The sequence below is a fragment of the Lacerta agilis genome, chromosome 7, assembly GCF_009819535.1.
Source record: "Lacerta agilis isolate rLacAgi1 chromosome 7, rLacAgi1.pri, whole genome shotgun sequence".
Taxonomy (NCBI): domain Eukaryota; kingdom Metazoa; phylum Chordata; class Lepidosauria; order Squamata; family Lacertidae; genus Lacerta; species Lacerta agilis.
In genome coordinates this window covers 10,481,740-10,505,364 of record NC_046318.1, presented here as the reverse complement: position 1 = coordinate 10,505,364, position 23,625 = coordinate 10,481,740, and the positions used below count along the sequence as shown (strand labels likewise).

Genomic DNA, 23,625 nt, shown 5'->3' with positions numbered 1-23,625 from the left:
CTCCCAAATCCTTTCCAACCATGGATATTTGGCTGTAATTTTCTTCAAGATACATTCTTCTGTTTCATGCAGCTTTCATTCAAAGAACTGGCCAGATTCACACCTGCTAGCTCCAGCAATGTTGCAGTCTCTAAGGTTCCCTCCCAGTCAATTTACTGAGCCCTGGTTTAGTCCTAAGCATATTTACATGGAAATAGGTCCAACTCAAGTAGATCTGTTGTTTGTTTAAACTGCAGAGTCTACAATCATGTTCTTCCCGGGTATGCTAGCTTTACAAACTATACTTTCTGTCTTCTGCCTGCCACTGCCAGTTTCTACCTACTGTCATGTATAGACTAGTAATTTCTCTCAACCCCTGTGGGCAAGATTCCATATTTGCCTCTAAAACAGTATCTAACACTGTATGTCTACTCAATGAATCAGTGGGAGCTATAATCCTATATACAATCACCTAGAATTAAGTCCTACTAAACTGAATGAGGCTTTCTTCTGAATAGAAATAAGCTACAGCCCTATATACACTAACCTAAGTTTAAAAGGCAAGAACTGTGGTTTTTTTAAATGTGGCAGGTGATCCCCCCCCCCACTTGGGCTTCAATGGGCCTCCTACTGGTGGTGGTGGGGGGTAATGGTGTGTTCACTTATGTACAATATTTTGGTACATAAGCTTCAATAAGCACACAGCATTATCATCATCATCACATCTTTTCTTCAAGGAGCTTAGAGCAGCATTTCGATTTCAAGATGCATTTGTCCCTAGACTTTGTCTACAATAGATGTGTTGAAGTTGTGAATAATGTGTACGCAAGCCCGGCACCCTCAAACACCAACTTCCCAAGCATGAATACAAAAGGCTGGTTACAAATCATAAGTTTTCTTTAGTTAGAAAAAAATCTTATTTGAATGTTCATCAATACAAATTGTGTTTGGTGCTTCACAAAAACACGCCTTGGGCACACATCAGTGCACTTGACTCCTTACAAAACACTTGCAGTTTCTTTTAAATTTAGATGCCTGCATTATCACAATATGCACAATCAAGTCTCAGGTGACTATGGCAGACTCCAGTGATTTGCAGTTACTTTGTTGTGTGCTTCCTCAACATGCTGTTGTTTGCTGTGCCCACAGGGGTTTGGTTCAGATTCCCATTCCTGCACTTCTGTGAAATGACCCATACATGTTCTTGCATTACATTTCACTTTTGGAAGTCTTTCACGGCCTTCAAAGTATCAAACTCTACCTAATGTGTAGTTTCAGCTTTGGGAACAGCTACTTAGCAGAATGAATGGTTTAAGATGTTAACAAACAATCCTTCCTGCACATTCTGTAAAAAGATGCTGCTGTAACAGGTAGTTTTTCTTCAGGGCACCGTGGCGAGGTAGTGGGACATCTTGGTTCAAAAACTACCTCTTAGTAGGAGAAGGTTCTTGTGGCCTCACCCAGCATCCAGGTGCTACAGACAGAAAGGAATTCATCATTAATTGTTTTGTTTTAAAATGCATAAACTGCTAGATATGCATAAAGTATCAATGCACGAAGTGCTAGATTTAAAACAAATTATTTACAAAGTGGTTTGTCTGTCCACCTGTCCATTTGTTCTCTATAGGTTTGGCCATTAAGGATGGGCGATATCTGGTTTTCAACATTGTGACATATCAGCCGCTAAATACTGTGATATGCTGGTATGTTTGGAATGCATCTCAGCTGCTTGTTCCTCCCCACCTTAGTGGAGGAACAAGCAGCCTGGATACATTTCCAGGCCCTACTGAGCAAGTCCTCATACCACTCTGACTCACACATGCCAGAGGGGCATGGGGCTTCCTTAAACTATTCAAGCTGAGCATGCCCCGATACTGCTCTGGATCACATGAGCTGGAGGGGCATAGAGACATCGTCGAACTGCTCAGCCAGCTAAGCAAGCCCCAAAACAGCAAACCCCACTTAGTACGCCAGATCTGGAATGTTAGGGATACTGGCATGGGGATGGCTCCAAGGGGAAGGTTTGAGTATATGCGGTTTCATGCATATGTGAAAGCCTTGGCAGTGAACTGTCACATAAGATGTGATCGTACTATATCTCCATATATCAATAATATTTCCTGATTATAATTTTTTTCTTATTCCCCTTAAAGATGACCTTTTTTGGGGGGGGAGGGGGATTAACCAAGCCATTGAACTCTCCCTTGATAAGAATTTATTTGTCCATGTCCCCCCCCCCCGGTTTTTAATTCATTCAATTTCAATCATAGAATTGTAGAGCTGAAAGGGACCCTAAGGGTCATCTAGTTCAACCCCCTGCAATGCAGAAATCTGAACACATGGTCCCTTATCCAATTACAGAAATTTCCCATTTTTGCAAGGGAGACAGGAAATATATAAGATATGATGCTATGTAATATCTCCTTTGAAGAGTGAGTTATCAGATGGAAGGCAGTTTGCACATACCTTCAAAGACAAACCCCACCATGATCACACCTGTTTTCAAGGAGACTAGCAAATATGTAAAACCCAACTCAAAGCACAATTTCCTTTGAAAATGAGATATTGGCATGAAATTTGACCTATGTGTTCTGGATAAAGATGTGTTCTGGATTTCAAATTTGTGTTCTGGATTTCAAATTTAAACCCATCATCAGCACTAGATTCAGCTTCAAGAGGGCCAGCAGTCAGGTCTCTCAAATACTGTTTTATTAGTAACTATCAGCTTCATCCCCAGTGTTGATCAGGAATTACAAGAAACAAAATAATAATAACCTGCAGTTTTGAAATCAGTTTTGAAAGGTTCAGTCCACCATCTTGATTCAAAATGGTGTCTAATAGAACTGAAACATAAAAGAAAACTGTTCCTTCATCTCAAGAACCATCATGCAAAATTTGGTTATGATATCATAAGAGGTGTCCAAATGCAGAGCAAACAGGCAAACAACTTTCCAAAATATATAGGAGATAAATAAACCATCATCCTATACTTACACTGAGGTTTTCCAGGGCTAGTGTTGCTAACACTGCTTTCAAAGGAAGAGTGAAAGTTGTGTATGGTCTCCTGCAAAATTTTTCTTTCTCGGCCCTGTTGAAAACCATAGTTAGAGCAAGAACCAAATGCATAGTCCATGTTTAAATCTATCAATACAATCATTAGTAAGAGAAACTTCAGCTTGGTTCTTTAGGAGTGCACGCCAAGGAAGGCGTTCATGTTTGCTGGTAATGGTGTCATTACCTTGTTTGCTCCAGTCGGCTTCTGGCACAAGGTACTCTGGTTTTGGACTGTATAACTTTGTGACCCAGCAAGCTAAACACAGCCCACTGGTTATATATTATACTGTGATGCATCTGCTACCCGCTTTAGTAACATTTTGGCAGAATTTTAAAGCATTCCTTCTCATCCATGCACTTGATGGCTGAAAGATGCTGTTTTAACAACCTTGAATAATTTACCTGCAGGGATAATTAATTGTTTTCAAATGTTTTGTATTCCTTTGGTGTTTGCTGCCTGGGTCTCCTTTGGGAGGAAAAATCTAAATAACAACAAACTTGTTCTGCAGTGGCTGAATCATGTTAATAGGGCGAACTGTTGACCTGGAGAGAACACTTTCCATACACTTGTTGCCCAGCAGGAACTGAGAGTGATGATTGGGTGGCAAGGACTTATCTAACTGGCCCTGCCCACATAGTAACGAGCCTTGAAACATTGCAGAAGTTTCAAATCTGGATTTCCAATAGGCCAAACTAACCCCAGTAATATACAAATTGTTGACAATAAAGGCTGGAGACAGAAGAACTGTAAAGTCCCTGAGCCAGCCCACTAGGGCAAAACTCTTAGGTGTTAAAGGAAAGGAGCTGTGCAGTCCTGAAGCCAACATCATCTTCTCTGAGCACTCTCTATTAGATGTTGAAAAATCAAATTATCAAAAGCAGAGGAAAAACAACACTTTGAAAGTAAAATATATTCTGAAATACCTTTCCTGCATTCAGCTCAGAAATAGCTGCCAGAATTTGTTGTCTAGAACCATCAGTTTTAATTCCCAGTTCCTTCAAATCACCATCCGTGAGGGTGAGAAAAGCCTCCATATCCACCTGCAAAACAGAAATCCATAACTGCATTTTCTCTCTTCTGATTTATGAAGGAGACACTGAGCTAAGAGGCAGAGAGGGCATTTTACACTCTCCCCTCCATTTTGGCTCCAGCAAGACTTAAGCCCCCATAACAGTCTGAGGAACTGCTGCTACTAATTTTAGCACTGTGTGAAGTGCTAGTCTGAAGACCTAGCAAAATAGCAGAGGAAGTCTCTGGATCAAAACTTGTCTCTGCTATTCATTACATAGGTGGCTTCATGGAAGTCATTCTCGGCCTCAGTCGGAGTTAATAACCCTGTTACAGAGATGTTATAAGGGCCATGGAGATAATGTATGTGAAATACTTTAAACACCCCAAAGCACTATATCACTACCATTATCTACACTAGTGGCCAAAATTGTGGAAACCATTTTTTTTGTGAGTAATACCATAAAATTATGCATCAATGGAAAGATAATTTAATGAAGAATGTAATGCAACAAAGTTGGTTTAATTATCTGTTTTCTATCAAAAGTTATAGCCAAACAACCAGAAAAAGGAAGCACAACTTGCTTAGGCTGATATGCAGTAGCTTTCCTTCATTTAAATGTAGCCAATGAGCGTGAGTGTTTAGAGAGCCAATCAGGTGTTATGAGCCATCAAACCTTGGAAATACACTTTCCCCAAAAGGTTTCCACAATTTTGGCCACTAGTGTATGCAGCAACTTGTAAGAGTCCCAAGCTTGCTCAGACATATGCAAGGTGAAAGCTCAGTGACAACATTTGCTTTGCTTGCAGAAGAGCCCTGGCTGAATATCCAAAATCTCCATGTAGGACTAGGGCAGGACCCTGTTGGAGCACGACTATCAGTAGTGTAGACAACAATGAGCCAGATGGACCAATGGTCTGACTCAATATAAGGCAGATTTCTAAGTCCCTAAGGTCAATACGTTTCTGCCATTTGTAACCAGACACTTAAAAACTAGGAACATACATCAAAAAGTTGTATTGATTGAATGTTTAAACGCCGTTGCATGTCTGTGGCTCATTGAAATAGTTAGAGAACAGGTTCTACTTTTGACAAGCTTTCAAGATTTGCATGAAAAGATATCACAACTGTAGCAGCAGGCAAAATAGCAAAACACAACTGTATTTCTAAGTAATTCTAAAAGGTTTAAACTGCAGTGGAATATGCTTAAATGAACACTAAATTGTTATTCTATCTGAGCTCAAAGGCAGAAAGCAACTTACGCCGAAAGCTTTTGCACTTTCATATTGGGGGGCACTGACCCAGAATATATATATGTATTATCTTATATTTTCCTCCTTTATGTTCATGAAATATCACTTACAGTCAATAGAAGTCACTCAAGCAAATGGGTGTAATTCTTTATGTAAGTTTTGAAAAAGCCACTTCCCTTTGCTACGTGGTGAAAATGCAGAATTACCAAAGACAGCTGGACCAGAAATACTGGGTAGTTTGCTTTTGCTGCTGAAGCTGTGGAATATGGAGACTGCCAATGATATTATTGTCCTTTACCTCTCAGGAGGCCTAGTTGTCCAATCACAAAAATAATAGCAGATTTGAATTCCTCACACCGAAAAGCATATTTTAAAGCCCCTCACTGAAGAAATTTGCAAAAATTAAGATTCACCCCCTAAAATGACATGCCCTAATCAATGAAACTAAGAGAAAGAGACTGAATAATCCTGGTTTCATACAGTCATGATGTAAGTTTTGTTCTTATACCAAATTTGAGAGTGATTCTATTTTGAGAATCTCTTCTAAGCTGCCTTAAAAGCTTCTTGGGGCTATAAGGAAGATATAAGTATTCTTAACAAATAAATATTCAAAAATACAGCCTTGCATTGTTGGCGACTGCTCTGTGTTCCCTTTTAAGAACACTGTTTCTGAAAAACCAGGTAATAAAAATCTGAGGTCATAATTCTGTAAATAGATTTCCTTATTGACCTCCATGGCCTAATGATTCTTCATGATTTGAAAGTTTCAGCCAGCCTCACAGAAAGCGTTAAGGAAAAGAACAAATAAAAAGTTTATACAAAACTTTACCTCCTGCTCTTCAAAAATAGGCTGATACTTCTCCAGTGAGAGCTTTTTAAGGATGCCTGTGAGTTCATCTTTAAATAAAAAAGGGAAAAAAATCAATCATTTTGACAAAGGGCAGAGAATACATATCTTTATCGATATTTCAAACTAATCATGCAGATGCAAAGATCATATTAAGTAGTCTGACCAGCGATTTGTCCCTGAACTTTTCCTGTAACCCTGAAAATATTCAGCCATGCAAAACCATCTGTGCAATGCAGAGCATAATGGGTCTTGTGATTCAGGATGTGCATGTTTGAAAGCAAACCAGTATTTTAAAAAACAACAACAACGCCTATATACTGAAAACTTGCACGTTTCTGTGACAACCCTTCTGCTGCAGCAGTTCCTTGCCCCATATGTGCTGGTTTCTATTTGCAGAGCATTTTCTACACAGGAGGACATCCCAATGCACAATTCACAATCTAAGTAGTACAGTCCAGAGAGATTCTGCTGAAGGTGTAGCCGTGGACTGCTTACCTTCATCTGTCAGAGTTCCACTGCTGGAGCCACCGCTACTTTTCCCTTGCCTGTGAGAAGAGGAGAGAGAGGACTCTGCACTTTGAACCTTGGGGGATGCAGATGGTGACGGTGATGGCGTAAGAGTTGGGGATGTGCTTTTAGAAGTAGACGAATTTTCAGATGGAGGCTTTTTGTTCACATCCAACTTCTGTTTTCGTTAACAATTAACAGAAGAATAAAGAATCATGTGGTAAACAAACAAACAAACAAACAAATAAATAATTTATTACTTATACCCCTCCATCTGGCAGGGCCTCCCCAACCACTCTGGGTGGCTTCTAACAGAATATTGAAAACACAATAAAACATCAGTGGTAGGTTTTGGTAGCAGGAATGTTTCTCTATTTTATTTTAATGTTCACATGAAGTACAAGGACTTTAGCACATGTTTACTTGGGTATTTTTATCTCCTTACATAAGCAGACTCCGTGGTAATTAAAATGTTCCTCCTGACAAAAATATATTTGGCAATTGGCCTTACCAACGGCGTATTGGAGTGATTCACACGGTTGGAATATGAAGACATCTGGTTATAACCTTTCACAGAAAAAGCTATGTGTGCTTTAAAGCAGAGGATGTGTTCCACAACATGCATGTATGTTGTCTTGCAAGCATCTTGCCATTTCCATCTAATGACCCACACAGTTTCCTTTCTGAACTATTGCCAGAAACGCCCATATACCGGTAAATTACTCTAAAGATCTCAAGGAGTTGGCCAAGTTGAATTCAGTGAATCCAATGCATTTACGAATGGAAAACACACCATTTCTAACATTGGAAAGCTTTCGACCCGTCTAAACCTTTTACCAGTAAATCAGCTGCCTGAGAGGGTAGCTCTAGATCCATACTTGATTGACCCTGAAATAACAGTGGAGTTCCCATGTTGAGATATCCCCTTCCTCTAGTAATATCTAAGCACTTTGTCCTTTTATGACTTCATCACATCATGTATTTCCCTATTTCCAGTCCAGATCATTGCTTACTGCTGTTGGGTAAGGCTTAGAATAGGTTAACTGAAAGCATTGGGACTTACAGTTAACCATGACTAACCTGTCCTATTAATTTCAAAGGGTCTACTCTAAACACAATTTTAATCTGGATCCAACAAAAGTGGCTAAGTGTGCCTGTTATCTGGAGGGGTGCTCAGATGGGCCAAATTCAGAATGGTGCTTCACTTTGCAGTATAAGCCTCAGAACATGTTTGCCTGAGAAATTCAGCTCCATGGTGAGGACTTGTATCTTTTTTATGCTGGACATGAAGTAGTCTGAAAGACTGATTTTGGTAGGACAAATAGCCCATAGGGGGGAAAATGCAACATCCTTGTCCCCATTCTTCTGCAGCTTCTTGTAGCCACTTTGGGTAAAATAAGCTTCACATTTAGTTTGACTCTAAGTAACTCGATGACTGGCAGTCCTTACAAGGGGGTTCCACTAGTTGATGAACCCAGGTCAAAATCCAGCTGATCTCGCTGAGTTCACGGTCCTGGATTACATCCTTAGTTTGCATCCTGATATAACTGTTGGCATAATCAAATTGCTTAAAATGCTAAAACTCAAAAGTTATTTGTTCCTTCTTCCCTATATTCATTTTGAGGACATTCTCACAAATAGATAGCAGGCCAAAGTCTACAGGCCAAAGGACTTAAGTAATCGTAGCAATATACAGTGGTACCTCAGGTTACATATGCTTCAGGCTACAGACTCCGCTAACCCACAAATAACGCTTCAGGTTAAGAACTTTGCTTCAGAATAAGAACAGAAATCGTGCTCTGGCAGCACAGCGGCAGCGGAAGGTCCCATTAGCTAAAGTGGTGCTTCAGGTTAAGAACAGCTTCAGGTTAAGAACGGACCTCCAGAACGAATTAAGTTCTTAACCCGAGGCACCACTGTACATATATGCCGTGTGACTGAGATGGGAAGTCTGCAAATCAGGCATGCTTCACTACTTCAGCTCTGAGCTACAAGAAATTTAAAAGACTCAAAAACCTTTAAAATGTGTCCATTGCCAATGGTCTGTGCACTTTCCATGTCAGGAGGGCAGGGTGACGGAGCTGGGCCTATTGGCACTTGCTGTTGGCTTGGTTTCTGTTCAGGTATACCAGCAGCTTTCTTCCTTTGAGCAGCAATTTGAGACAAAACGCTATCGGCACTGCCACCTAACGAAAACACAAACCCCAATCTTACATAAGTCAAGAATATAATAGCAATTTTATTATTCTAGACTGAGAACAACCCAATCTCATTTCAACATTTTCAAGCAACATTAAAGCATCTGTTTACAAATGAAGTAAGTGTCATTAAAATTAAAATTAAAAAGAGATTTTCTCTCTATACTGTATTTGTTCCAGTCTGTCGTCACGCTGATGATGAACTGTGCACTGTGAAGGAAGTATAGGAGACAGGCAGGCAATGAGGTCAGTGAGTGGCAGGGTGTTGCGAGCAAGAGGGGCTTCCTGTGAAATGACAAGCAATGCGGGGGGCAGAGGAGGCAAGCAAGGCGGGCAGTGGTGGAGCAGAGCAGGAACGGAAGATTAGGCTGAGAGACAATGACTGGTCATTCAGGGAATGGGGATTTGAACCCTGGTCTTCTAAGTCCAACACTCTAGCCACAACACCACACTGGCTTGTTAACAATGTACCAGAAAACACACATCATGTTATTGTGAGAACAAGAAGGCAAGAGGCCTTCTGACTCATCAATGTTGAGAACAGAGGCCCTGTTGAATTCGAAAGGACTTACTTCTGAGTAAGTGCGGTTAGGATTTCACTGTTAGTCTGATACCGTTCATAATGTGTACTGAATAAAATACCATGTAAAAGTTATTCACTCTTTACGTTTCTGTGCAACGAAAGAGTCAACCTAGGACATTCAACAGTTTAAAGCAGTGCTTTTTTATTTTTACTATTGCCATCTGGCTAGCTCCTGTAAACAGCCTGACAGCTTGTTTCATAAAGCTAATGAGAATCTATTGATGTCATCACATTTGCGCGATTCTGTGCATGGGATTTGAAAAGAATGCAGACATGCAGAGCTTTGGAGATGTGGGATTAGGCAATATAAGAGGGACCTGCAACACAAGATGAGAATGTATTCCTACTAGGAGGTTCAGGGTATCCAGCAAGTCAGTCACCAATACTTTCCTTCATCAGGCCGTTCCATCCTTTCCACTAAAATTCAACATGTCATGGTGACTGAGCATGCTCAGTCTTCACTGGGCTATTTGGGGAGTGTTTGTTTGTTTGTTTTTATAATGTACTTTTGCAAATCTTGCTGTTACCCCTATCCTGTTTCTCAGCAACTCTGTTTTGGCTACAATCCTGTTAGCACTAAGAACCTTAGTTCACTAAAGAGTGATCAAATCTGAACTCTTAAAAAAAAAATACCAGAAAATAAATATCAAATTTCTTTTAGGATGAGAAGGACACTCTGTGACTGAAGTGGGGCTAATAAAAGCCTGATATGTGAAATTTTTGAAATGCTGTGTTCAAGTTAACTGAATAACTTTATACAACAAGCATGGTGGTATGTACAGCACATTCACAGTTCCATCACTACTCCCTAATTCGCTGGCCTCCTTTAGTTTTCTTGCAGAGTTTCTGACCAAGTTCAGGCCTTGAAGGTATGTTCTGCAGTTAGGGCTCACAGACAGCATTCTAGTAGAAGCATCCTCACTCATTAACAGCTCCATAGCTGTGAAAAAGGATGCCACCACAGCTTTTCTTGTTCTGACCCTTCCTCGACCCATCATCCACCCTCCTCACCCTCCTACCTGTTGAAGCAAACAGTGCTTATGTTTTACATCACAGAAGATGGGAGAGCTTTGGGGAAAAGGGATCAGGAATGAAGAAGGTGGAAAAAGTTGCTGCAGTGTAATGATCTAGGAAGCCTCCCTACTCATAATGTTCCCTTGCCACCTGATATCTTCCACACCCGTCTATTACATTTGAGACTTCTCAGCTCTCCTTAGTCTTCAAGTCCTGCCTGATCATAATGAAGCTGCCCAGCTGTTTTTTGGGAGGAGGGGTCGTGCACCTTTAAACAAGCACAAAGCTGGCAAGTAAAGCTTTGTCTAAAGACAGGTGCATGCTTGGAAAAGTTTTACAAGAATAAGTTTCAGCAGGTAAGGTGCTGGGGAAAGCTTTAGCAGCTGGCTTTCTACTTATTCTGAAGTTCTTAAATACAAAGAAACTCTACCAGAAATCTTATCCACCTAGATAATGATGAGTCTGTTTATGGGCATTACAAAGTAAGTGCACAATAAATTCATGCTCATTTACAGGCTTTGAACAAAAACTTGTCAGGCGAAGAGATAAGAATCAATATATAATATAAGCACCTGATTTATTATGGATTTCTCCACCATGTCTGCTAACTCCGGCTATGCTGTTAGATCCACCAGAAGAGTGAGGGGAATGGTTGAAGTTGCTCGAGGTGGAGGGAGTAGGAGGTCTTCTTGCAAAGGCCGATAGTTTAATGGGTCTAGTACCTCTATTTAAGGACGCCTAGAAAAAGAAATGAGATGCAGCTTTAACTAAAGCTGTTCACTAATATTTGAAAAATAGAATTATCCACTCTATTTCACTTCCATGTACATTCGGGAAAACCTAAATCCCTACATTTAATTAAGCAGAAGAAAAGCATTTTGTTTTTAAAAAATCTCAAGCGCACTACAAAACATCAACAGGCCCTCTGGTTTAAAGGAGAACAAAACAATGTGTTTGAACAACTCTTTTATGATTAAATGAAACCAGGTAGGGTATTATTTTACTTCTCTTCCTTTGTCGGAACTTCCACCGCCATTATTGTCAGGACTGGTCGCTCGGTGTGGAAGGCCAAGCCTCGTTTGCTCTCTGCTACCATCCTTGCTTGGTTGCGTCCTGTCAGAATTCCACAGCTCAAAACTTGATGGGGGCAAGAAAGGTGGAATAACAGCTTTCAGTTTGTCGTTAGGCAGTCTTGTAAATGGAGCCCCACTTCTTAGCTAAGCCGGAGGTGTGGGGTGGAGGAATAAAGAAAGTAGGGAATTATTTAAATAGCAAGAAAAATAAGGCAGTCACAAAGAAGGCAATTCTGTGTACTGTTGTTTATGACAAAATGACAATAGAGAGGAAACAAACAAACTTTAAATCAAGCATTTGCATCCAATAAATTAGAATTTAGGCTGCAATCCCATACACCACATTCCACTTACCTGGAAGTAAATTCCACTGAATTCAATGGAACTGACTTCTGAGCAGGCAGGCATAGGATTGCATTCTTAGCTATATATGCTGCTCATAAACATAGGTATTAATCAACTTAAGCAGACCCAGCAACATAAACACCGAACGAATGAAACGGAACACCATTTTATCACTTTTACCAATCCTTTAGGGTGGCAGGACCTCCATTTTGGAACTTAATGCCCATTGAATCAGACAGATGCCTTCCTTGTACATTTTTCGGCACCTACTGGGTTTTTCCCCCCCTTCTGGGAAGCCTACCCAGGTGTGTAACTTTAACATGTAATCTTGACACATGGTTTTAATAAGCGTGTCTTATTCAATACAGATTTTATTTTACAAATTCCTGTTTATGTGACTTGTTTTTAATGTTTTTTCTTAATGGTATTTTAAACGACTGTTTTAGACTCTTTATTGTAAACTGCCTAGAAGTCTTTTGCTCTAGTAAGCGGTATATACATTTTGTTAAATAAACAAAAATGAAAATACTCAGCGAATACTGATCAGCACTGTGGTTTCTTTTTGGGGTGCGGTCTACAGGTATATAACATATGTGACAATAAAGTAATTGTTAATAATAACAGAGAAAAAGACATTCTTGATTCCTTTTGGTTCAAATCTGTTTTAGGGCAAGAGATGCTAGAAAATACACCAAGAACGTGGAGCACCAGCAATACTCTGACTTACCACTGTTGTCAGCAATTCGTCATCCTTTCCTCCCTTTGTGCTTCCTATACCTGAATAGGGGGAAAACCCTCACATATAAACAATGCTATTTTGAATCTAATGACTAAACCATGCAAAGTTTAGCATTTCTGAATAAGCCAGCATTTGAAGTATTTGAACTACAGTATGGTTAGCCGGAAATGAAAAACTTCTAATCTGCCACTTGTGGATGTGAAAAAGGAGAATGCATCTCTGTTTGTAGTTCATTTACACAGTGAGAAACCATGTTGTCCATTATAAATTAATTAGGGCAGTGTGATATCTTAATACTCAATATACACATTCAACCCCTGTCTCTCAACACCAAACAAAAAACATCTTTTTAACAAGCTTTTAAAAAAATCCCTTAAAGAGATTCCAAAACCTTCCCTGAGTTTTGGACAATTTCACATCTGTTTGAAAAGAATGTTGAAGAATCTTTACCATTAGCCTTGCTCTTTGTTGCCCAAGCTGTAATGGCATCATAATTTACACTGTTATCACTTGGTAATGTGGCCTTCATTGTGCAATCAAATGGTGATGCTGACTCTTCTGGAAAAGGTACAGCTGGATTGATGGAGAATCCATGATTTAAAGTTTGGGTCAACTTCAGCTTGCGAAATCTATTGGACATCCTGTTCCACCATGACTAGATAATAAAAGATAATGATATGGTTTTTTTAAAAAAAAGACAAATAATTACGCATAATGATATATTTTAAACATTGATAAATAATGTGCTAAATGACCTGGAATTTATTGGTGTTGATTTTTTTTCAATTAAAAAACAACAACTCCAAAAGGTCTAGACATATCCACATCCCTTTTTCCTGCTGTGTAAATCTAATGCAAGAGTTTGTTGCAGAGTCCCTTCCTTGGACTAGCGCTCATGAAGAAGAAGAGGAGACTTTCCCTATGAGCCAAGAACAATGAATAACCACAATGGTATGGGGCAGCAGAACATTGTTCAGGAAGCACTTGTGACAGCCATCAGTTCTAGGGTGGTTTCACATGTTAACAAATTCAGGATGAGGAGCTTCACCAGAGTTGCAGCTTTATAGGAGCAGGTGGAACCCAACTGGCACTTTGTGAGACCTGATATTTGGCCACTCTCATGCCACCCTCAGTGGTGGTGCTGCAGTGTAGCAGAGAGTAGGTCAACAGATTTCTCATCCAACAAATTTCCACAATGGGCAAAAGTAAGGCAGCTGCCAGATTCTCCCAGTTGAAGACAATGCCTTACTGAAATAAACAAAATCTGCATACCCTCAGTCCTCCCTTGTCATCAGGCAACACTGGAATATCCACAGTTTGCTTATTTCTTGAAGAGGTCACAGCTGATTTGTTGTTCTGCTTGCTCTTTTCTTTATCAACTTGCATGCAGGCTGAGGCTAGCAACCGCACGAGTTCCGCATCTGAAACAAAAGACACACAAGTTTCCTGGAAAGAATGATCCATGCCACAAGTGCATCAGCAAAAAACCAGGCTCTTATCTTTTGGGAAGTACTCCACCCAAAAGACTCTCTGTTGTTTTTGCTGCAAGACACCATGAAGGATACCCCACTAGAAAAAGAATACCTGGATCGTTCAGCAGCATTATCAGGTCAAAGGCTGTATATCCATTTTTGGCACGCAGGTTGACATCAGCTCCTTGATTTAATAGATACTTAACAACTTCTTTATTTCTTCAAAGAAAACAGAAGGTAAGTTACATACATATACTAGACTTGGTTAGAAGAGGATACTAGAAAGGTCTGAGAATTGCCTGCCTGTCTCTTTCTTCTAATTTCTCCTAAACATTTGCTTGTGTTCTATTAACAACTGTTTCTTGTGCTAAGGCCACCTTATATGGCCCAGCTACTTACCAACTGATCTAGCCCTGATCAGTTTACCATTCAGCTCAAGAGATGTCATCAGGATTTTAGGTACTTTTGCAACACACTCAGTATCCATACATTGCTGTCTCGGGACCAGATTTGTTGTCCTAGTACTGTTTGGTTGAGACAAGAACCCTTATCTACACCTGAAGTTTTCCAACAACAGGTCTTCTTAACTTTCTGGCATCACCCACAGATCATTGTGAGTTCCATCTTCTGGAGGTAACAACCCTGGCACTATGTACCTGATTGCTTATACCAGGATAAGAGAAAAGAGAGTGAAGAACTCCTAATATTGGCATAAGTTAGTGACCCTCCGTGATTTCACCCCAATCCATTCCTTTAAAAATATTTATCTCAAAAGTAAGATCAGGGTTGCTAGCAGAAAAGAACAGATTGAGTAAAGAAGACTGAACAGAGTGATGAATTTTTCGTTTTAGGCAATGCACCTTAACATGGCCTAATCCAGAGATGGGACATCTATAGCCCTCCCAAAATTGTTGGACTGCAGTGCCCATCAGTCTCAGACAGCATGGCCAATGGTCAGGAATGATGAAAGCTGATAAACATTGGCTTTGCTAAAATTAACTGTTGGTTAAATTGATTTGCTCTTATGGGTAACTACCTAAACCGTAATAATATTTTCTCTTCCTAAAACCGTTTTGTCTAAAACTAGTAACATGCTATCTTACTAAAACTTTAAGTAAAAGCATTGTTTGTTTGTTTGGGGGGGGGGGAGAAACTGGTCTGAGGCCCTGTTACTCACCCCACAAGCAGATGCCCTAACACTCTGTTCCCTATGTAAGAATGATAAGTTGGGTTAGTAAAAGTCCAAAATGTTAAAAGGGCTGTTCAGTGGAGGCAGAGAGAGAAAATATATCCATTGGGTGGCAGGGATGAGGAAGGGTTGGATGGCTGGCTAACCTTCATTCCCCATGCCATCACAACATTACAGTTCCTGCCTACATGCTTTCAGATGTAATAATAATGTTATGTCCAATGCATGGCCATAGGTAGGTGGGACAGGAAAACACCCCCAGTTCTTGGCCCACCTACTCCTAGTCATTTTCAGGGGCTGTAATATTATACCTAAACATGGGCAGGAAATAAATAACCAGAAAGTAGATACACCTCCTTGGCAGTGGTAACAAGACTTATCTTACTCCACACTAGGAGGGGGTGAGGGTGAGAGAAGGATATTTACCCGTGATATGTGGCCTGCATAAGTGCTGTCCAGCCATGGATAGTATCTTGCTTGTCAATATCCACGTTTCTTGAAACAAGCAGCTGTACAAGAGGCAACTGTCCAGTTACTGCTGCAATCATCAGTGGAGAAGCACCATCATCATTAATTACATTGGCTTGTGCAGGGTCTTCGTCTGTAATCTCTTTAACCAGCTGAAAATTCCCTGTGGAGATGGTTAACATGGTTAACAAAGGAAGAGCTCAGGAAGTTAAAAGGTTTATTTTTTAAGTGCTGAAGGGGTTAGTTCTGACTGTATGGGTGACACTGAACTAAGCTGCTTCGTGCACCTGAAAGAGGTCCGCTTGCACAACAGGACTTTCCCTTCTCTCTGCAACCCCTCCCCCCTGCAAATCTGCTTCCAGACATTGGGGGAAACCCCAGAACATACTTGGGAAGCGTGGGGGGGGGGGGAAAGAGATATGAGAAGGGGAATTCCTGCTGTGTGAGAGGACCTCATTCCCTGTATACATACCTCACTTAGCGCTGTGTTGAATTCCACCCAGTATGTATTTACTCAAAAGTAAGGCTTACTGAGTTCAATGGGACCAACTCCCAGGTAAGGGTGTATAGGAATGCAGAGCAAAATATTTTAAAGAGGAAGCGGGGAAAATGCACGAAAGAGTGTGCGAGACAAATAAGCTATTCAGAAGGTGGGTTGTTCAAGCTTTCACCAAGTGCACTCTGTTCTATAACTATATTTGTCAGGTAATTTTAAAATGTTGGTCTTCTGTTATACATCTTGATCAGAGGGTCGGGTGGGGTTAGGGGGTTATTCTCCAGTTTCAGAACTGATAGTATGGAAGAGCCAACACTGCATTTTAGTAAGGACTAGCCAGGATGAGTGTAGTAAAGTACACTCTGGGAGAGATCATCAGGGGGTTTGGGTTGGGTGTTCATCAATATGCAGATGACACCCAGCTCTACCTCTCTTTTAAATCAGAACCAGTGAAGGCGGTGAAGGTCCTGTGTGAGTGCCTGGAGGCTGTTGGAGGATGGATGGCGGCTAACAGATTGAGGTTGAATCCTGACAAGACAGAAGTACTGTTTTTGGGGGACAGGAGGCGGGCGGGTGTGGGGGACTCCCTGGTCCTGAATGGGGTAACTGTGCCCCTGAAGGACCAGGTGCGCAGCCTGGGAGTCATTTTGGACTCACAGCTGTCCATGGAAGCGCAGGTTAATTCTGTGTCCAGGGCGGCTGTCTACCAGCTCCATCTGGTACGCAGGCTGAGACCCTACCTGCCCGCAGACTGTCTTGTCAGAGTGGTGCATGCTCTGGTTATCTCCCGCTTGGACTACTGCAATGCGCTCTACGTGGGGCTACCTTTGAAGGTGACCCGGAAACTGCAATTAATCCAGAATGCGGCAGCTAGACTGGTGACTGGGAGTGGCCGCCGGGACCACATAACACCGGTCCTGAGAGATCTGCATTGGCTCCCAGTACGTTTCCGAGCACAATTCAAAGTGTTGGTGTTGACCTTTAAAGCCCTAAACGGCCTCGGTCCTGTATACCTGAAGGAGCGTCTCCACCCCCATCATTCAGCCCGGACACTGAGATCCAGTGCCGAGGGCCTTCTGGCGGTTCCCTCACTTCGAGAAGCAAAACTACAGGGAACCAGGCAGAGGGCCTTCTCGGTAGTGGCGCCCGCCCTGTGGAACGCCCTCCCGTCAGAAGTCAAGGGAATAAACAACTACCTGACATTCAGAAAACACCTAAAGGCAGCCCTGTTTAGGGAAGTTTTTAATTTGTGACTCTGTATTGTATTTTGATATTTGTTGGAGGCCGCCCAGAGTGGCTGGGGAGACCCGGCCAGATGGGCGGGGTATAAATAATAAATTATTATTATTATTATTATTATCATACTGGCAGTATAAACGATTAACTTGTTATCACTGGCAGACCATTTCAGGCCCTTCAGGCAGTCAGAGTAGTCTAGGAATGAGGGGCAGAAGTCACAGCGATATAAAAAAATTACAAGGCATGAGAAAAAAAGGAGAGATGGACTATGAAAGGAGAGTTGGAGGTTGGGTCTACATGGCTGGGTCTACACGACTGATGGAAATAGGGGCCAGAGGGAAACAAAAATTGTGAGACAGAAATGAAGAGTCTCATAATAGGTAAGGGGAACTTGTAACCCTCCAGATGTTGCTGGACTACATTTCCCTTCATCCCTGACCACTGGACATTCTGTGAGTTGCAGTTCAACAATATCCGGAAGGTCAGAAGTTCTCTGCCGCTGAGCTACAGCAATATGAGTGGCCATTTGAAATAGCCAAAGCTTTGGGCTCTATCCTACTAGAATGGCTCTAGTTACTATACCCAGGAATACATCAGATGTGCTAGAATATTTTTAAGGACCTTACCCATTTTCAAGGCATGGAAGATATCTGGTTGCCTCTTCTGTTTATCTGGAGTGGGGCGAATAAAAGTATGAAGTTTACAAAACAGCTGCAGCAGCTGATGCTACAACAACAAATAATGCAATGTATTTTAAGTAAATCGTTTTTACTTCAAAATTTGTGTTTTGATTTATAAATGATTAAAAAACCAACCCAAAGTAATGAAAAAATACTTGGGATGGTGTCCTGTGATGCTGCTCATCCCTGAAGCCAGAAGGTTTGTTGAGGTACCATTGCCCTCCTCTCTCGCCTGGTCTCTTGGGGCCTGTGATTGTTTGCTTTGTGAAAAGCTGTAGTGATCTTCGTTTGACCCAAGGGAGCACTGGGGTACCATTTCCCAAAACGTAAGGTGAAAAGTCACAAGAACAAGAAAATTAATAATATGCAGCTATCAAATATTAATAGCTGCGTATTATTGGCATTGCAGCTACAGCAATGGCTTGCCTCTCTCCAAAAGGGTATGGGAGAATGGGATGCTAACGTCCAATACCAAGATGGAGGTTTACCAGACTTGTATGCTGAGCACGCTGCTCTATGGAAGTAAGTCATAGGCAACTTACACCCGCCAGGAGTGACACCTCAATGCTTTCCACATGTGCTGTGTCAAGAAGATTTTGGGCATCCCATGGCAGGACAGAGTCTCAAACAAAGCTGCGCTCTCCCAAATCCACATTTCCACCATGTTTACACTCCTGCCTCAGTGACTAGTAGCAGCATCAACCTTGCCATGTGGGAATCCCTTGTAGACAACCACAGTGCCTGGAGACAGGCAGTCAGATCATGCATCTATAGCAGTGACTGGTGGAAGAATGATTGCTGGGAGGAGCACAGAGGGAAGAAACGCCATGGTGCATCTGCAGTAGCACAACCGGACGCCTTCATTTGCCCCAGCTGCAACAAAACATGTCTCTCCTGCATCGGTCTTTACATCCAACAGCCGGCACTGTAACCTTCCAACAGTTTGACCCCATCCACAAAGGCGCACTCCTCACTGTCTCCCGAGACAGATTTTGTAGCCTTGAACAACAAAACCTTAGAACATGATTCAGCCCTTCACATGCCAGGGGAAGTAGCACAGGTATGTTTGTACATTCCAGACTCCATCCCAGGCTATAACAGATCATTCAGTGCACCCTGAGTGTACAAACACTCTCAAGCTGTATGTTGTGAGGCAGGCAGGTGAGGTGGGAGGATCCAGCAGAATGGCATCCAAGTGTTGAGGACCCAGGAGGCCTGAGCACCCATTTTAGCCAGCTCCTTTCTCCTATAATCCTGTCCCCAACCCTACTAAGTACAAAAGGCTTAGGAGGAGCTTTAAGGCTGACTCCAGTCTCAGCTCCCCCACCACTGCAGCCCTGCGTATGGCCGCATCCTATATGCAGCCTGTCCCACAGCTATTTGTGGGGTCTAGGCCAACAAGGACTCACAGGGGTGTGGATGCTCATTGGCAGGGTACAGAGTGACACTCTGAATTTAGTAGTGACGTGCCTTTTCCCAAGGCATAACAAGCCTTACCAGAAACCAGCACAGCAAGCCTGCAGCCCACGTAGAATTTTGGTCCTATACTCCCGAGAGTCATCTTTTGTACTAACGAAGCCCGTGAGACGTCAGACTTGCTGGATCAGGGAAAAGACAGGAGAAAGGGAGAGGAAACACCAGTACTGAAGAAGGGAGAAATTCTGATTGTAGAGATGGAAAGAATGAAAGAGCTAGCTGAAAGAGAAAAAGAAATAAAAGGTTAAAAATATATTGGCTACCAGCACCCTTCTGAAAGAGGGAGGAGAAAAAGATGGAGGGTGGTGCTTATTGTATGCTAAGATTTGATTATTTACATCACCAGTCTTTCCCAAACTACTGCCCTCCAGATGTTTTGGACTCCAACACACACACTCCTCAGCCAGCATGGCTAACTGTAAAGCATGATGAGAGTTAAGAGTCCAAACCATCTGCAGAGTACCAGCTTTAAAAAGGCTGCTCTACATAAATCAGGTTGGTACAGTTTTTCTCCACCTTAAGTCTGTTGTCCAGATTCTGCTGTCAGAAACACAAGCTGCACTATAGTGAATGACACACATCTTGCTCAGTATTGTCACACTGGCTAACAGTTGCTGTCCAGGGTTTTGGACAGATGTCTTTTCAAGCCCTACATGGCAAAGCACTGCTCTTTCCTTAGATCACGGTTTGGATCGAATCATATCTTGTTTACTGCTTATGTACATTCCTACTGATGTGGTCCCAGGACAACTACTCCCTTGGCGTAACACTACTATGCCCTCCGCTCAAGTTCATTCAAGAAATTATCAAGTTCTTTTGCCACGGAAATAAGTTGGGTAATGAGTATGAGGATTTTGAAGAGACAGGTTGCTAAAATACAGAAAAGAACAAAAGGGAAATGAAATAAAAGCAAAGACTGGAAGCTGAAAGCAACAATTTAAGTCCATCAGTTATGGACTTAAATAAACTCCATGCCCAAGTCCTCTGATCCAGCAATTCCTTGCAAGTGTGGGAGCTCTGAAGCTCACATGGTGCTTCCCTTTTTCTGGAAGCATCATCATATATTTTAAGGAAGGGGACTCAACTGATCGTAAAATGCCCCCCTTCATTATAGTGAGCGACAAAGCCCCCTCATGAATAAGCACTTTGTGTACAAAAATTGTGGTCATTTCTACAAAAGGAAAATAACTATCTAGTTGATTGTACATCATGTACACATACTTCAAATGAATGGATTAATTCATCAATTAATAATATTTGCTGGCTATCCAATCAACAATGTCCTCTGGGCAGTTTGCACTGAATTCTAACAACTAAAACATTAAAAATCAATCAAGTCAATTTATTGCCTTAAAAGTAGCATAACAGCATTTAAAAACTGGCAGCAATAATCTGTTCCAAGGACCGAAACATAGTTCTGAAAGTCCAGGGAGAATACAAAGGTATTCAACTGGTACAACAATGTTGACAAGTTTGACATCGTATCTGAAGAAGTGTGCATGCACACGAAAGCTCATACCAATAACAAACTTAGCTGGTCTCTAAGGTGCTACTGGAAGGAATTTTTTATTTTTTATTTTAACTAGAATCTTGTTTTTCTATTAGGAATAAAAAATTCTGTGTCACACAGGAGCACTAGATGGTCCCATAAAGAGAGGCCAAGGTTTCTTGTGAGCCTGAGAGACTGGATTGCTAGTATTCCTCTTTATAAACAACTTTATTATTTGAACTAACTGCTTACCCCTTGCATTACAACGTCTTGAGAGCTAAACACCCCTCTCCTGACATTATTAGTGGGCATAATATTGCCATAAGGACAAGACCTAAGAGAACCACTCTTTGCCATCAGCCATCAATCCTGCAAAGAATCCTGCAATCCTGCAAAGAAAATCATCCTTGTTTTCCCATTTTTTGTAGTCAGGGAGTTCCCCAATCAAGAAAATAACTATGGCAAGACCCATAACTGCAAAGCAGCTCATACCTGTTTGAGGTCTAACTGTTGTTAAAGGTGCCAAATAATCCATCATATCTTCATGTTTGAAGTCAACAGATATTTCATATGGTGTTTTATGCAGTGTGTTCAGATGATCGGGATTGGCTCCTTTGTTCATAAGCTGCTGAGCCAAGCTCACTCTTCCACTAACAGCTGCCAACATTAGGGGAGTCCAACCCATAGTCTTCACGGTATAATTACAATCCGCTCCCCAGTCTAACAGAAGATGGACCACTGCCTCATGCCCGTGTTGGACAGCTGCCATAAGGGGGGTGAGAGCTGGCAATTCCTCTTTGTTGTTATCCCAGCTAGTACTCAAGTGGTCATAATTATCAACGTATGCGCCCGCTTCTAGCAACAACTTCACCACACTGACATGACCACCCCTAGAAGCCATTGTAAGTACGCTGGCTCCCAGTTTGTTCTGTGCATTTAGGTCAGCGCCGTTTTCTAGCAAGATGCGAGCCACAGTCAGATGTCCAAACCTTTGATTGAGAAAAAAACGAGAGAGAGAAAACGTTATGATACCCAGTAGGATGAAACTGCATTGTTTGGATTTAAGAAACTCTTGCCTTAACAATGCAGAGAAACAGTGTGGTGTCACGGTCAGAGAATGGGATTTGAGCGGATAATTGCTCAGTTCAAATCTCCTCCTGACCTTTTTAAGTGAGGCAAACCTCTCGTTATGGCCTGCACTTACAATTTTCTCAGGGGGTTGGACTTCTAACTCTACAATTCTCTGATTCTCTAATCCTGAACCTCCGCTGCCTTGCGGGACATATTTGGGAAAAGGAAAGGCTCAGTGCTAAACGCTACACAAATGCAGAGCGGAGTCCCTAAGACGGTTGAATGGCGCCTTGTACACCTCCTTCTGGCAAACTCCTGCAGCCACGCTGGTGCCAAACATACTGTACTGCTCTGCTTTTCTTCATCCTTTGACATCAGCGAGGCCAAGAGGGGGGTCCTGTTGTCTGGCCCATCCAGGACCTCCATACACATTGCCTAGGCTCGCGCCTCAGGGAGGTCACTTTTGTGCTGCGAACACAGCAGTTTTGATTTCACTTTTGGAGGTGCATTCCGCTGTCTTTCGAGACAGAAGGATGCCGACAACAGGGGGTTGGACTAGATGACCCTTGTGCCCCTTCTACAGGCTACAGTTCTATGAGTCTTCTAACCCACATTATGCACCCAAGCAGGAGTGCCAATGTGACCCCCGCAACTGTGGGTGCCATGCAACGTGCAAGGCCCTGGTACCCAGCAGCCCCATCACTGGGGAATTTTGTGGGTGCCCAGGCACCCAGGGCTTTGGTGCCTATGCTCACAAGGGTCGGGAAACCCGAGTCAGCATCTTCCCCCGCATCCCGACGTTGCTCGAGACCCCCTTGCCCGGTATCCCCGGCTTGGCTTTGCTCTCGCCCTGACCTGGCCGCCTGCATGAGCGGGCTCCAGCCGCAGTGGTTGCGGCTCTGCACCGAGGCTCCCCTCCGCAGCAGGAAGCCCACCAGCTCCTCGTGGCCGCCGGCCGCCGCGAACTGCAGCCCCGTGTTGCCGGCCTCGTCGGCGCAGTCCACAGGCACCGAGCCCGGCGGCAGGCCCGACGCAGCTCCAGACCCGCCGGGCGCGGCGCAGTTGCCGGGCTCCGCCGCCGCCGCTTCATCGCCGGCCCCGGAGGCCGCAGGCGGGCCCAGCAGCAGCCGCCGGGCGCCCTCGCAGTCGCCTTGGTCGCAGGCGCGGAGCAACAGCTGGGCGCCGGCCGCCACCCCGCACTCCCCCATCCGCGGCCCTCGCGCTCCGCCGCCGGGCGTCCTTCTCTCTTGGCTCCCCGGCTCCGCTCGTCAGAGGAGGCGGAGGAGCGAGGCGGGGAGGGCGGCCGTCTTCTCCGCACAGTCCGGCCGGGAAGGGAAAGAGGGAGGGACGGCAGGCAGGCAGGCAGAGCGGCGGCGCTGGGCTGAGGCCTCCGGGCGAGGACTGCCGCTTCGCTTCGCTATGGGGAGAAGGGAGCCTCAC

At 42.9% G+C, this 23,625-nt stretch overlaps 1 protein-coding gene across 1 annotated transcript; it reads right to left on the bottom strand.

The window, feature by feature from the left end:
• Window positions 1-858: 858 nt before the first annotated feature.
• Window positions 859-23,561, bottom strand: ANKS6 (ankyrin repeat and sterile alpha motif domain containing 6). Its single transcript, XM_033154363.1, has 16 exons — window positions 23,041-23,561; window positions 21,607-22,103; window positions 18,096-18,140; window positions 15,693-15,897; window positions 14,190-14,296; window positions 13,878-14,026; window positions 13,056-13,260; window positions 12,594-12,643; window positions 11,453-11,665; window positions 11,021-11,186; window positions 8,670-8,839; window positions 6,642-6,831; window positions 6,126-6,193; window positions 3,958-4,074; window positions 2,974-3,067; window positions 859-1,453 (listed from the first exon to the last, which is right to left on the bottom strand). Exons 1-16 carry the CDS (start codon window positions 23,391-23,393, stop codon window positions 1,404-1,406), a joined length of 2,679 nt encoding a protein of 892 aa, XP_033010254.1. The 5' UTR covers window positions 23,394-23,561; the 3' UTR covers window positions 859-1,403.
• Between the last annotated feature and the right edge of the window lie 64 nt (window positions 23,562-23,625).

Bases quoted from the DNA above. Each gene is read 5' to 3' on its own strand.
- ANKS6 (XM_033154363.1), bottom strand. From the start codon at position 23,393: ATGGGGGAGTGCGGGGTGGCGGCCGGCGCCCAGCTGTTGCTCCGCGCC. The intron at 18,141-21,606 runs GTATGAGCTGCT...GCCCCACTCCAG, and splicing joins AACAGTTAGACCTCAAACAG to ATAAACAGAAGAGGCAACCA. The intron at 13,261-13,877 runs GTATGCAGATTT...TTTATTATCTAG, and splicing joins ATGACAAGGGAGGACTGAGG to TCATGGTGGAACAGGATGTC.